At 30.5% G+C, this 13,308-nt stretch overlaps 7 protein-coding genes across 7 annotated transcripts; 3 read left to right on the forward strand and 4 right to left on the reverse strand. All coding sequences in view use genetic code 12, as the record gives it.

Annotated features, from left to right (window-relative positions):
* Window positions 1-371: 371 nt before the first annotated feature.
* Window positions 372-710, reverse strand: DFJ63DRAFT_314160 (uncharacterized protein; the record flags this gene model as incomplete). The annotated part of the gene is made up of 1 exon (XM_064906303.1): window positions 372-710. The coding sequence occupies one exon, from the start codon at window positions 708-710 to the stop codon at window positions 372-374; it is 339 nt and encodes a 112-aa protein (XP_064760883.1).
* Window positions 711-942: 232 nt separating this feature from the next.
* Window positions 943-1,281, reverse strand: DFJ63DRAFT_314161 (uncharacterized protein; the record flags this gene model as incomplete). Its single annotated transcript, XM_064906304.1, has 1 exon — window positions 943-1,281. One exon carries the CDS (start codon window positions 1,279-1,281, stop codon window positions 943-945), a length of 339 nt encoding a protein of 112 aa, XP_064760884.1.
* A 355-nt stretch (window positions 1,282-1,636) lies between these two features.
* Window positions 1,637-2,820, forward strand: DFJ63DRAFT_336319 (uncharacterized protein; the record flags this gene model as incomplete). Its single annotated transcript, XM_064908358.1, has 3 exons — window positions 1,637-2,342; window positions 2,408-2,689; window positions 2,738-2,820. The coding sequence occupies 3 exons, from the start codon at window positions 1,637-1,639 to the stop codon at window positions 2,818-2,820; spliced, it is 1,071 nt and encodes a 356-aa protein (XP_064760885.1).
* A 450-nt stretch (window positions 2,821-3,270) lies between these two features.
* DFJ63DRAFT_314163 (uncharacterized protein) lies at window positions 3,271-5,538 on the reverse strand (the record flags this gene model as incomplete). The annotated part of the gene is made up of 1 exon (XM_064906305.1): window positions 3,271-5,538. One exon carries the CDS (start codon window positions 5,536-5,538, stop codon window positions 3,271-3,273), a length of 2,268 nt encoding a protein of 755 aa, XP_064760886.1.
* Window positions 5,539-6,274: 736 nt separating this feature from the next.
* On the reverse strand, window positions 6,275-6,616 carry DFJ63DRAFT_314164 (uncharacterized protein; the record flags this gene model as incomplete). The annotated part of the gene is made up of 1 exon (XM_064906306.1): window positions 6,275-6,616. One exon carries the CDS (start codon window positions 6,614-6,616, stop codon window positions 6,275-6,277), a length of 342 nt encoding a protein of 113 aa, XP_064760887.1.
* A 3,060-nt stretch (window positions 6,617-9,676) lies between these two features.
* DFJ63DRAFT_314166 (uncharacterized protein) lies at window positions 9,677-10,258 on the forward strand (the record flags this gene model as incomplete). The annotated part of the gene is made up of 1 exon (XM_064906307.1): window positions 9,677-10,258. One exon carries the CDS (start codon window positions 9,677-9,679, stop codon window positions 10,256-10,258), a length of 582 nt encoding a protein of 193 aa, XP_064760888.1.
* Window positions 10,259-10,758: 500 nt separating this feature from the next.
* On the forward strand, window positions 10,759-13,269 carry DFJ63DRAFT_323155 (protein disulfide isomerase; the record flags this gene model as incomplete). Its single annotated transcript, XM_064907496.1, has 2 exons — window positions 10,759-11,097; window positions 11,155-13,269. The coding sequence occupies 2 exons, from the start codon at window positions 10,759-10,761 to the stop codon at window positions 13,267-13,269; spliced, it is 2,454 nt and encodes an 817-aa protein (XP_064760889.1).
* Window positions 13,270-13,308: the final 39 nt, after the last annotated feature.

Consider the following 13,308-nt stretch of genomic DNA (forward strand, 5'->3'; position numbering starts at 1 on the left):
TCTACAACATATCATCATTTTAAAAAAAGATCAAATCATAAATCAAATCTGCATTTATTATTATCATATAAATATTCAATTTTATTATAACTCCACTTTCAGTTCATATTTTCATTGTGAAGCATGTGTCACATTGAAAACTTCATTTTAGAATCTACCTTATATATAAACCTTTTCCATATTTAATTACTTCAATTAATTATTTTAATTGATCATTTATTTATTTATTTATTTGCACTATATTGCATTATAGATTTATATAAACAAAATATACTGAGAAATCATGTATTTATAATCTACTAATGGTTTTATAAATTTCAAACCTATTGTAGTTTAACGGGAACCTAAGATTAAACTTATGTGAATCAGTTTTATGTTACATTTAGCGTAAATTGTGGCACAATAATATTAAAATACAAGAACATTGTAAACATAAGCAAAGTGAAAAATAGCTTTCCAATACCATCCAAACATTTCGTACAATCTTCTTTAATTCCCGAATTTCTTGGGATTGGGCCCATTCTTAATCTCGTTTTGAGGTTATCAATATCACAATCAAGTGAATAGATCAATGTAGCAATTTCTGTAATGTTGTCATAACTTTTGAGTAACCCATTTTGATCAACTAAATGGTTGTCAGTATTTATGTTACCCTGATAGACGTTCGAAGGAACCTCAATCATATCATTTACTGTCTCAATATTATCCATTTTTTTTATTGAATATATATATGTATTAAGATTATTTCAAGAAGTTATCTTATCATATTTAGTATATAAATAAAAGATATTGAAAATACTTGTATTTATACGTACTACAATTAGCATAACATTTTAAAGAATAATTTTGTATGCTTATCTTGATTGTTTCCTAAACAAGAACACACTAAGAATACGTTTCTATTAACATACACATGCTGTAGGAATTGTTTGTTAACAGGATTTAATTGAAGTTCGTAGATGTATACTTCCTCATAATACCTTGTGCTATTAAGTTTAATAAAAACACTATGAAAAAGAACATTTCTACCACAGCAGCTAACATAACAAACATCCAACCGTTCCTTTCATTGCACACTCCATTGTGTCTTCTATTATTATATTGCCTAAGATCAAATTCATCTTCTTTATCAAGCTGTCTTTTAAGTTTATTCAAAGTTGAGTATAATGATTGTACATGATCGGCATCAATTGTTGGCCCAGGAGTGTAGAGATTAATGTCATTCTGAGACCTTTCAGAATATAATTGCTTGGGAAAGACGATATGGTTATTATCAGACATATTTGGCATTCAGTATAATGATTTGGCTATAATAAACTTTGAGTAAATATGCTATAATCATAAGCAATGAATTGTATAAATATTCAATAAACTAATAAACACAGATTACATATGAACAGAAGCTATAATTAGCATAAAATTACTGCATAGTTTAACTATTTTGTTATGCTGATGGTACGTTTATAATGCTTACATTCAGAAATTCAAATTGTTAAATCGTGGAAACTTTTGTTTTGCTGTAGTTCCCTCAAACTAAAAGGGCTACCATCTCATCGTTTTTAAATACAATTTTGGACTTGACCAGTTAATTATTTCAGCTACTCCATGCAAAGACAAATCAGTTGCTAGATATACAATGTCTTCGTTTAGGAGAACCATAGACGATGGTGATGAAGATGATGAAGATGAGTTGAAGTATCAACGGGATGAATTAGTCGATTTTGAAACTCATAATGCCAATGCAAACCCATCCAATACTAAAAAAGAGGAGAGATTAGTCAATTTGATTTTAGATCGTACTGCTTTCATACGTGGGATAGGTAATGTTAAAAGATGGTTTAATGATGAATATGTCAAGACTAATATGAATACCAGTAAAGGTTCCATAACCTTAAATATTTATATCCCTTCTTATACTTTACATGAATTTGATTTCGCAAAGAAAGGAATGTCAATGCTGGCATCCAATGCAAGAGAAGCTTTAAGATTCATTGATAAATTCATTGAATCAGAAGGTGAACCCAAGGAGAATACAACGAATCCCATCTTATACAACTTAATAATTGAAGGTCCGGGCGAAACAGTTGAATGGAAAGAATGTCTCAGGTATAAAGTTCATTCTCCAAAAGTTAAAGAATTTCCTAATTTTAAAACTAAATTTGATTATTCAGCCATTAGTCAATCATATGCTCATAATACCAATGCAAACTCAGATGATTTCAATAGTAGTTTATCCTTAAGAGATAGTAACAAGAGAAATGATATTCAATATGAAAATTCAGAATCATATCAAAATGCTCTTAGTCATTCTGATAATTTTGCTGAAATGCCAACTCGATTACGTTATTTACTCAGGAATTGTATTTATAACGATTTGTGGAAAAGAATAAACATTCCAATGAATTAGAAGATTGGAAACTTGTGACTGAAGATCCTATTACTAAAATTTGGGCCAAGAGTTTTGGAATCGATTGTGTTAATGTTAATGAAGCTGAATTATTAATGTTTCAAAATTATGATGTCGATAAGTTTAAAAATTATAATAATTTCTCAATGGAAGAAGAATATGATCCATTTAATGATATTTTACAAAACACAGTTGATGCAACCGCTTATTCATATGCAAATATATCAGACGTTACCCCAGCTCCCAATGTCACTGGAAAGAAAAACAGACCCGTTCCAATCCGTAATAGAGTCGAAGGGGTGGTGAATGTATAACCATCAAATATTACAGGTGAATATGTTTCAAAGGAAAGATTTGACGCTATAAAGTTTGCTCCTAGAGGTCGTGGACAATTATGGAGACCAGGATCTTGATCTTCAATTCGTTTGAATGTTCTATTTAGGTAGAACTCAAGAGTATCATACAAAGTCTACTTATGTTTTTTTGACAAGTTGAAAGGGGAATAGTAATTGTTTATCATTATTTCCATTTTATAAATCTTGCACGATAAGACGGGAGTCCAACATGAAATGCGACTATCCTGTTAATAGATTGGTTTCAACAATTACAACCAGAGGTTTTCAATCCATTGCAACAGATGCAGTTTATCGAACTCCTAATTTAGGGAGTGGGTTGGTCTTGGCTTCACTATATAATCATTACCCTTATAAATCTTAATATAAGTTTTCCTGCACTTTGCAGAATGTTATTTTGTTCAACTTGTAGCGGAGTATTACTGCAAAATAAGATATTGATAAGTTATATTCTAAAAAGCGACATTGATATACATGCCACAAACTATTAACACTATATATATATAGCTTCTAGTTATAATACCTTCTCCTTTTCCATACAACAATTAATTCTTCCAAATTCGATAAATCCATTTTTTTTCTTTTTTCAAATTTATTCATTTCAACTTCAGCCTTTATGTTGTTTAGTCCACGATAATCTGAGATTGATGATCTACCAAAATCCAAGATTTTGATTTTGTTTTCAACGGCATTAAACATAACATTACCGATATGGAGATCACCATGTGAAACTCCTACAGCATGTAAGTCGTTAATGGCTTTCCTCAACAATTCTTCAACATCAGCTGACCATGGAATATTTGTTAAAGTTTTACCTTCTATATACTGCATCTTCATATATAGACCCGAAAGAGAAAATTCACTAATCTTAAGCCTTTTGTTTTTATCTAATAAATTCACAGCAAATTTTTTATTATCGTTGCTCAAATAACCAATTTCATACACTTTCGGACTTGTATCCAACAAGAGCCCAGTTATAACGGTATATGTGCAAATTTCCCTTTCAAAGAGTTCGAGCATTGCTTTTATACGGTGGTAGAAAGTAGGGCAGTCTCTTATCTTATCTATCTTTACTCGGACAGGATCAACAATTTTGTAGATGTAATTCGAGTGACGCAAAACGGTTGAGTATGATTCATGTAAGACATCTCCACTGAGAATTTCACAGTTAACTAACTGGCTTGCATCTAATCTCCCAAAAGGAAACCAATCAATAGCTTTGAATACCCCCTCAAGACCAAAATTAAGAATCATCTTTTTTAGTTCATCATCATTCAATTTATTTTTTCTATCTTCAATTAGTTGATCTAAGTCATCAACTTTTGCTTTCTTAAAAACGTGAGTCAGAGACAATGTTTCATCTGTCGTGGTAGTTACCAAATCCAGCTGATTAACTATCGATAAATCAAATTCCTTATTACTTACCCCATAAAGCCAACTACCAAATTTATCTAAAATTTGATAATGATATAGGGTCCTTGCAACTTTTTCATTATCAGTAATATAAATTGCATTTTTATAAGCTTTAAATTCTTCATTTTCAAATCTCAATATTTCCTTATTCTGAAATATGAATAGCATAATGAATAGAGCAACATCAAATTTTTCAACGGTGGAATCGAAAGTTGTTATGAAGCATTTAATTGGTCGTAGCTCTTCTGTAAAATTATTAAAATCAGGTGGTACCGATTCCAATAAAATAGCAATTGCGAATTTTCCATCACTTAAAAATCCAATTTTGGACTTGGTTGAAATCATTTCCAAAAAGCACTGTGAATAGAATTCAATTAACTTTTTGGAACCTTTTGTATTATCGTGCCTACTTTGTTCAAATTCATGAAAAATGAGTTTTAAATCCTTAAATTTTAACTCAATTGGAATCTCGGATTCCTTGAGCGTAATTATCACGTCTGGGATAAACGTGAATTTTGTGTTTTCATCAAATTCTATATTTCTTGGCTTTTGTTGCAAAACTCTTAAATTTACTTTATATTTCAAAAATAATCTGCTTGATAAACGTAAATTTCTAATAAAATTGCTTTCTAATTCAGCTTCATTTCCAATCTCCAGCAGCATATATTCCAACATTGGACTATAACTAATTCTAGGCAAATTTTTTGGAATAATTCTTAAAGAATCTGAATTGTTACTTAAAAACCTTTCATCAGCTAACTTGAAATCGGGAATATAAGCTGATTGTTTTTTAAAGTACGAATTATTAAGTTCATAAGTATTACTGAAGGTCGTTGAGTTGGCTTTCTTGCTACCAGATAAATTATGTATTGATGTTTCATCTTCATTGGCTTTATCAGTTTCCTCAAACATTATATGATTTAGTAAAGTACAATAATCAAAAAAAGTGTTAACAGCTACCTGATGGTGATCATTTTCGCAGCATTCTTTAATTGAGTTAGTTACCTTTAATTTGGTTATCTGAAAATAATGTAAAAGGCCTTTCAGTGAAAACCCTTGAAAAATGTGAGGATTAAAAACTTTGTATGCTGTAATAAGAACCTCTGCGTAGTTAGTCTGTTCCAAAATTTCGTCTTCAAACATTGAGCTGATTTCATTGGCAACTGAAGAAGTTTTATCTTTATCGATATCAATGATTAATTCTTTTAATTTTGCTAAACCCTCTTCATAAGTCAATCTAAACTCATCTTTATCAACCACATCTTCTTCAATGGCAACTTTTATTAAATTTATGGTAGATTCTTTATGAGTATTGTAATAAGAAACAAAATTTTCACAGTTATATATTTTCAGAATGGTTGACATGATTGAATATTGTGATGTATTGTTAATGTTGTTGGATATTTTTAATTTCTAGTCAGTAACTTCTGTTTAATAAATCTTTTTGAATCTTTTGTTCTGTAAGGGGTGGAAAAAGTTAAGAAATAATTGCGAAATTATTTTTAAACAAAAAAGTAAATATTTTTAAAAAAAAGTGTCAATCTAATTTTTTTAATTAGGAGTGTAAATGGTTTAACGAAGTTATACGAATTTTGTTCTAGCAATTTTCCAAAGTTTGCAAACAAGGAGATCAACTAAAAAGTTATCTTATTCTATATAATTGTAAGATTTAATTTTTTATATAAGTTAAGCAATTTTATGTGACTTTCAGCATAACAAATTGTTATTGCAAAAAAAAAAAGGGAAAGAATTTACATCAGCATTAGATATTCTAGTTAACCCAGTTAATATACAGGTAAACTTTACCTTTTACATTATCAGACTAAACAAATGGCTTTTGGAAGAACCGTAAACATAGCATAGCTATCTTATATCAAGTTTAAATTAGTTCATTCTAGATAAATATATATTTAAGAAATTAGGAAAGTACAGTAATACTCAATTAATTATTATAATACCTTATTTGTTTATTCAACTTTCGTTTAAAATTGCAAGAAATTATGGATTCCGATTAATGGTTTTATAATTTTCAAACCCACTGTAGTTTAAAATCGACAGAGAACGAGAACGTAAGATTGAATTCATCTTTGGAATGTTCAAATTATACAAGTCTGTGTTTTCTTTCTTCAAGTGTGCAGCATACAATAGCAAAATTTAAAAATAAAAGAGCTATAAAAGCCAATAAATATATGCCGAATACATCATTACATTTATTACAGCCCTCAAAATCTAGTTCTATATCTAAATTTCCGAACTTAGGAATCTTTTTCATTCTATTCTTAATGTTATCAATGCCGCAATCTAGCGTATGAATGAACTTCGTAATTTCGATTATATTGTTATAGCGATTTTGTTGAAGTGAAGGGACGTCAATATTTCTTTCACTTTGATGGATAGTTGATTCAGCCGTAGTGTTATCAACAACAGATTCAAAATTATTCATTATTTTATTGCAATCTTATATATACTGATATTATTTAAAGGATGTAAATTCTAATATAAATAGACAAAACTAAAATTTTCTTTGTTCAAAATAAAAGTGAATTTATTAGCATAATATTTAATAGTTGAAATTATCTTATTTGTTTGGATTTGGAAACGATATAACTACAAGTAGTTACTACATGTTAATGGATAAATGATATCAACAAAATATATTAAAATAATTGTAAAAAGAGTTTGAGAAAATACACTAGACTGAAACTGCTGATTTTAAACTCCACCACATGGATTCTAATATCAAGTTTAGAGTAAACACAATAAAGAAGAAAATTTGTACCAGAATAGCTATCATAAGAATGTTCCATATCTTCTTGTACACACACATTGTTCTATGTCTTTGAGAATGAAAATCTTCTAAATCATATTTTTGCTCTTGATCAAGTTCTCTACTAAGTTTATTTATAGTTGAATATATTGTTTGTAAAAGGGGAATATCAAGAACTGGCCCAGTATTGTAGAGACTATTGTCATTTAGAAGACTCTTCATGGAAAAGATGTTACGGTTTCTATTCGACATCTCAGTAATTCAATATATTATGATTCTTTGATTAAAAATATTATAATCGCCTGGAATAAAGACTGAGAGTTTTATTTAAACAAAAAATATTATGTAATATTAGATAAAGTTTATAGATTACTACGCCTAATAATCATTTCAAAACAAATTGCTAAATGAATCAATTATAATGATTTCAGTAGACAATCCTATAAATACTGTAGAAATTTCAATACTAAGACTATATAAAACTGATGGAAGAAGTTATTAATATATTAGATATTGTACTGCATAAAATTCACAGCTAACCTACTGGATTTATCCAATTCCCGAATACATATATCACATGTCTTACGCGTTATATTGCTATAGTTCTGATAATTGCGTAGAAATGACTTGTATTCTAATGAGATAGAGGAAAATATGCAAGACTATGATTTCAGAGTTAATATGTAGTAAATTTGAGAAAGTGATATATCCGGAGCTGACAAGTCGGTTATAGATTCTTTTTTTGTTCCTATATAGTGAGAATATATATTAGAGCGAATTATTTATGCTAAATGGGAAAAAACTATATGATTAAATATATAGAGAAAAAACCTCGGTAATTATGTTGTAGCGATTGGAGTAGTAATGGAATTAATGGTTAAAATGGAATGAAGAATGAACTTAGATGTTACTTAGGATGTTTGGCTGACTTATCTTTTTTTCTTGAATCTTCGGATTCCCCGTTTAATCATTGTAGTAGTAAGAGGTAAAACTCTTACTCGACTCGATCGTCGAAAGACCCAGATAGATCTAATGATTGTGTGGGTGTGGTAGATTGTGGTTAGCCACGATAGATCCTATGGTGAAATTGATGAGGCCCAATAATTACCGTATTTCTAATGATTTGGGACATTCATGGTATATGTGTTGTACATCTGGAGATTCGTAATTCATACAGAGTAAACAGATAGGCAAGTAGATGTATGGGAAGTGGTCGTCGGTATCGCTACGAGAATGGTGATAATGACTTAAATGACCAAGCCAAAATCTGTGGACCTCTTCTAATTGGCTTGGGTTTTGGGCTTTATTAATCGATAATATTTTGCAATATTTCTTCCATTGTGATAGTTCAATCAAACAACGGTTGCTAAATGATTATGATTGTAGTAAATAGTTGTCTTTATTATATTTCTTTTCACTTCGTTGACGGAAGGATTGTTGAGTAGGTGGGTTACCTTCTGGATCTTTTCTTTAAGATTGATTTCTTGAAAGATATCTATTGTTAATGGTTTCTGAATAATCGCCTTTCGATCCGCAAGATTATAAAGTTTGAATTGTTCTGGCTCCTGTGGTTGAGTATATGATATGAGATGTTTCCATGCTTTGAGTTGACTCTTTTCCCCCTCTGTAAAGTAAGTAATATCATCGTGATGATCATATTGGTGGTTTATGAAAATTTTGAAGTTCTTTCTGAGAAGAATTTCGTACCATGTGATTACCGGAATCAAATTATGAGGATTCGAGTTGGTTGTAATAGGACGACATTTAAATATAAATTGTTGTATCCTGTCTCGCAATAAGATGATATGAGGGGTGATTTTGGATGCAACTAATACGACATAGAGGATTCTTGCTCTTCTCCCTTTTGGTTGTTCTTCAAGGTCCATTAATCCATATCCTCCTAATTTTCGATCAGTATATAGAGTGTCTTCTTTTATGTTTGGAAATCTCTTTTTTATCATTTTCTTAAGTTCTAGTGCATATAAGAAGCCTGGTCGGGTATAACAACTATTCTTCTTTCATACATTTTATTTAGTCTATTTTATATAAATATCAGTTAAAAATCTCTGATTTATAAAATTTGAGAAAAAGAGATTATGAACATTTTAAGTTAATTTTCATATTTACATTTACATTACTGAGTACGTCGTTTATCATAAGTTATATTAAGTTGGAACTTAACTACGGTATAAAGCGGCAATCGAAAGAAAATGGTGTACTTTACAATAAAAGACGCCGATAAAAAAAGAGGGGGTACTGTATAGATCATGTAGAAAATGCTGCAAAACAAAAGCGGTTGAATAAATGTATACTTTACATACTAGTAAATTAGTTACGCGCCATAATGATTGTTCTATTATTCTTTCAAATTGGATCTAGTTCTATTTACAAAAACCTTCTCTATTTAAAGAACTTTCTTCAGCGGCTATTTATGAATTCATTTTCAAGTCCTTTTCTTTTCATTATATTCAATTAATTTATTCCACTGATAAGTCCTAGAAAGATATTTCCTCATCGATTCACCTCTGGTATAGATCATCAATCACTCTAAATACTTTATTCCCTCATAGATTCAACGCTGGTATAGAGCATCAATCTCTCTAAATACTTTATTCACTCATAGATTCAACGCTGGTATAGAGCATCAATCTCTCTAAATACTTTATTCCCTCATAGATTCAACGCTGGTATAGAGCATCAATCTCTCTAAATACTTTATTTCCACATCGTTTCAATATGGATATGTCTATGGATCTTCCTCTTTATCATAGACAACCTGGATCAAGGGAAATAGAGCCATATAGAGCTGCTCGTATGAACTACGCCAAAAAGACTGATGATGACATGCCAACTCAGAAGAATAAGTCTGATGACTGGTGTGGCTATATCTGCTGCTTAACTTTTGGATGTTGTAAGACATACCCCAGTTTGAACAAATACTGTAAAGAAGATCCAGCGACTGTCAGCTGTATAATTGTTTGGAGTGTTTTGGTTTTATGCACTCTAATTTCAACATTAACTAATTTCAGGCCCTTTGTTTTCACTGCAGCTGCCAAGGTAGCCATGGGCTTGGCTGTAATTATTGGTTCTGTTAATCTGTACAAAATTTGCAAATGTTGCTTATTCGACTATTTAATTTATATTTTACACCGTGAGAAGGTGCCATGTTTATGTCCAATACGTACAAATATAGTAACATTTTATATGTTATTACTTTTCCTTGGTGGTTACCTGGGAATTATTATCTTGGAACAAGGGTCTACTGCCACCACTAGTACTAGTGCCACCAACAGTACCAGCACTATCACTCCTAGTTAAAGTTTAGAATTTATAGTGTAAATAAATAATGTATTAATAGTAAATAAAAAGGTAATACATCCATGGTTTGGAAACCAACAATATTGACCTAAATGTTATATGATTTTATTAGCTTTCTTCCGGATTTAAGATTGCCTACTTATAAATCGTAGTTTTTAAATTATCAGGATTGAAATATGACCTTTCTCATCATTAAAATAAAGCTCGCAGACAATTTTTTCATTAATCATTTTAACTCTTTTAAACTGAAAACTTCAGTTATAATGAATGGCTTTTTGAGTAATGACAACACTTTAGCAACCTTTAGCAACCTTGATATCTTTGTACTGATACTAATTTTTTCAACTGATAGTAGAAAATACTGAAATTTTATAAATAGTAGTGTCCTTTGTTCATTATCACACGAAAATTCAAGTAAGAGAAAAATAACACCTAAATTAAATGTCAATCAGATTTATAATTATAAAATCTTTATTTCATAATTACCAAGGTTAGATCCAATGAAGATATCACTCGGGAAAGGATCATTATTGTTGCCTCTACTCCTAATACAATTGGTATTGGGTAGTCCAGCAGTGATTCCTAATCACGATTCGACTGATCTCACAATTGAGGCAGATGCAAATAGCAATGACGTAGTTGATACTTCGATAGTGGAAGGAGTAGCACCAAATGAAGGGCAACCACCCAAGAAAGCAAATAATAAAGTGAGTGATAAAGTGATAGCTGCGGCCGATGAAGCTACTGACAAAGAAGTTGACGTTGGGGAAGTACTTGATACAGATACTATTGCTGTTCCTGAAGCAGAAAAGGAACCTAAAGAACCTACTCCACAAAAGGTAGAAGAAAAACAACAACAGGAACCAAAGATCCCTGATGACCTCTTACCAGTGGAGGAAACTAAAGAGAAAGTGGAAGAAAAGCAACCAGCTAAACCAGCTAGTAAATTGCCACCACCATTAGGTGTCGATAATTTTGATACAATTACTAGTGAAAGACTTTCATTTGTTGAATTTTACTCTCCTTATTGTCATCATTGTACTGCATTAGCACCAATTTGGGAAGAAGCATACCTTCAATTCAAAACTGAAGCAGTGAAATTAAATATTCAAATGGTCCAAGTGAATTGTGTTGAAAGTGGAGATTTATGTGAAAGGGAGCAAATTTCATATTATCCAAATTTACAATTATATGCTCCAGAAAGAAATTCAGAAACAGGAGAACTTCTACCTGGTAAGCTGAAAAAGGTAGGTATGTTCCCAAGATCTTTGGTTAGAACTAGTGAAAATTTTCAAAAATATTTAAGAAATTCAGCTGCTGAATATAATGCTGGAACTATTGATATACCATCTTCATCAGAATTACTTGATGCAGATCAAATGTTAAGTATCTTAGCTGGAAAAAAGGAAGAAGCTTATTTCGTTACATTCTTCCCATCTACTGATGAACAATGGAAGAAGACTGAATCAACTGGTAAGAGTGCATTTCAAAAGAGTTGTGATGATTGTTTAGAATATAAGCAAATTTGGGATCAATTATCAAATCAAATCCAAACTGTTTCTAAAACTGGTCATTTCAATTGTCAAACCAATCCATCATTATGTCAGCTGATGAATTTTAATGAATTAACACCTACCAATACAAGATCAACACCTAAATTCGTTATGTTTTTGCCTAAGACAACTGGAAAAATTAGATTTGATTATAAAGGCGAAGTTTCCATAGACAAAATGAAAGCTTGGGTTAATAGATTATGGCAGAATGCTCAATTTGAAACCCTTACTGCTAGAGCATTAGGTGATGTAATGGAATACAGAAAAGAATTACCTCATGAACCATTAGATTCTTACTATCCTTTGGAAAATAAAATATCTGTGATATTTTACTTTGATCCAGATACCAATTCCGACGAGGATAGAGCTATATTACCATACTTATTGGATTACGTTACTTATTCACCTTTCAATATGTATTTGTATACATCCAAACACAAGAAGCTTGAACAAGGTGTTTTAACACAAGCTGAGAATTTGGTTAAATTCATCAATGCTGATCCAAAATCATCCTCTCAATATAAATTTAATAAAGCAAGTTATTTAGCTACTACTTTAACTTCCAAACCAACTATTTTAATATTTAAAGATAATACTTTAATAACAGATATTTATCAAAATTTTGCACCTGAAGATATGAGAGATACAAGAAAGATTGAAAAGTTTATTAATGATGCTATGTATCCGTTATATCAAGAATTGACTGCTGAATTGGTACCATATTATTTCAATCGTCCAAATGATGAACATAAAGGTGATAAAGTAGTGGTTACCTTCATAGATTCTACTGATGCATCATCAACTAATAAACAATTATACAACATCTCATTAATTGCTCATGAATATGCTTATTTAAAGAAAGAATATTATTTCAACCAAATTTCGGCCAACAGAGAAGAAAAGCAATCCAGAGTTGAAAAATTAAAACAACAAAATTCAGATAGTATTCCTATTATAAAAGAGTTACGTAGAGAGATACCTCATCTTTTTAATAATAATCAAGTATTATTTACGTTTGTTGATAAGAGTAAGAAAGATCAATTTTATAGAAGTTCCAAGTGGAATATAGATTCGAATGATTATAATATTGGTGATTGTATAATCTTAACTAAAGATAATAGATACTTTTGGGATGAAAATCTTGAAGGAGAACAATTAACCAATGATCCAACTGTTTTGAAACCAGTCTTATTATCATTATTAGATCCAAAACTAGTTAATGGAAACACACCTCATATAATGTTGGTTGGTAGTCCATATGGTGATAGTTTAAGATTTATGGATCATATCCATGAACGTGGAGTGTTGGGATATTTATCCCTTTTTGTCATTTTATATCTTGTTTTCTTCTTCGGTCGTCGTTTGTTTAAGAAGAGAAGATTTATTAAACATAAATCAAGTCCATCATCTTCTGGAGCTGGTATCCTTGGTAATAATTACGTACCTAAAAAGGACTAATGATATATATTTATTAGCTTAGTAAGTTGTACATAATTA

This window comes from Scheffersomyces coipomensis (assembly GCF_036884675.1).
Source record: "Scheffersomyces coipomensis strain NRRL Y-17651 chromosome Unknown DFJ63scaffold_5, whole genome shotgun sequence".
Lineage (NCBI taxonomy): Eukaryota > Fungi > Ascomycota > Pichiomycetes > Serinales > Debaryomycetaceae > Scheffersomyces > Scheffersomyces coipomensis.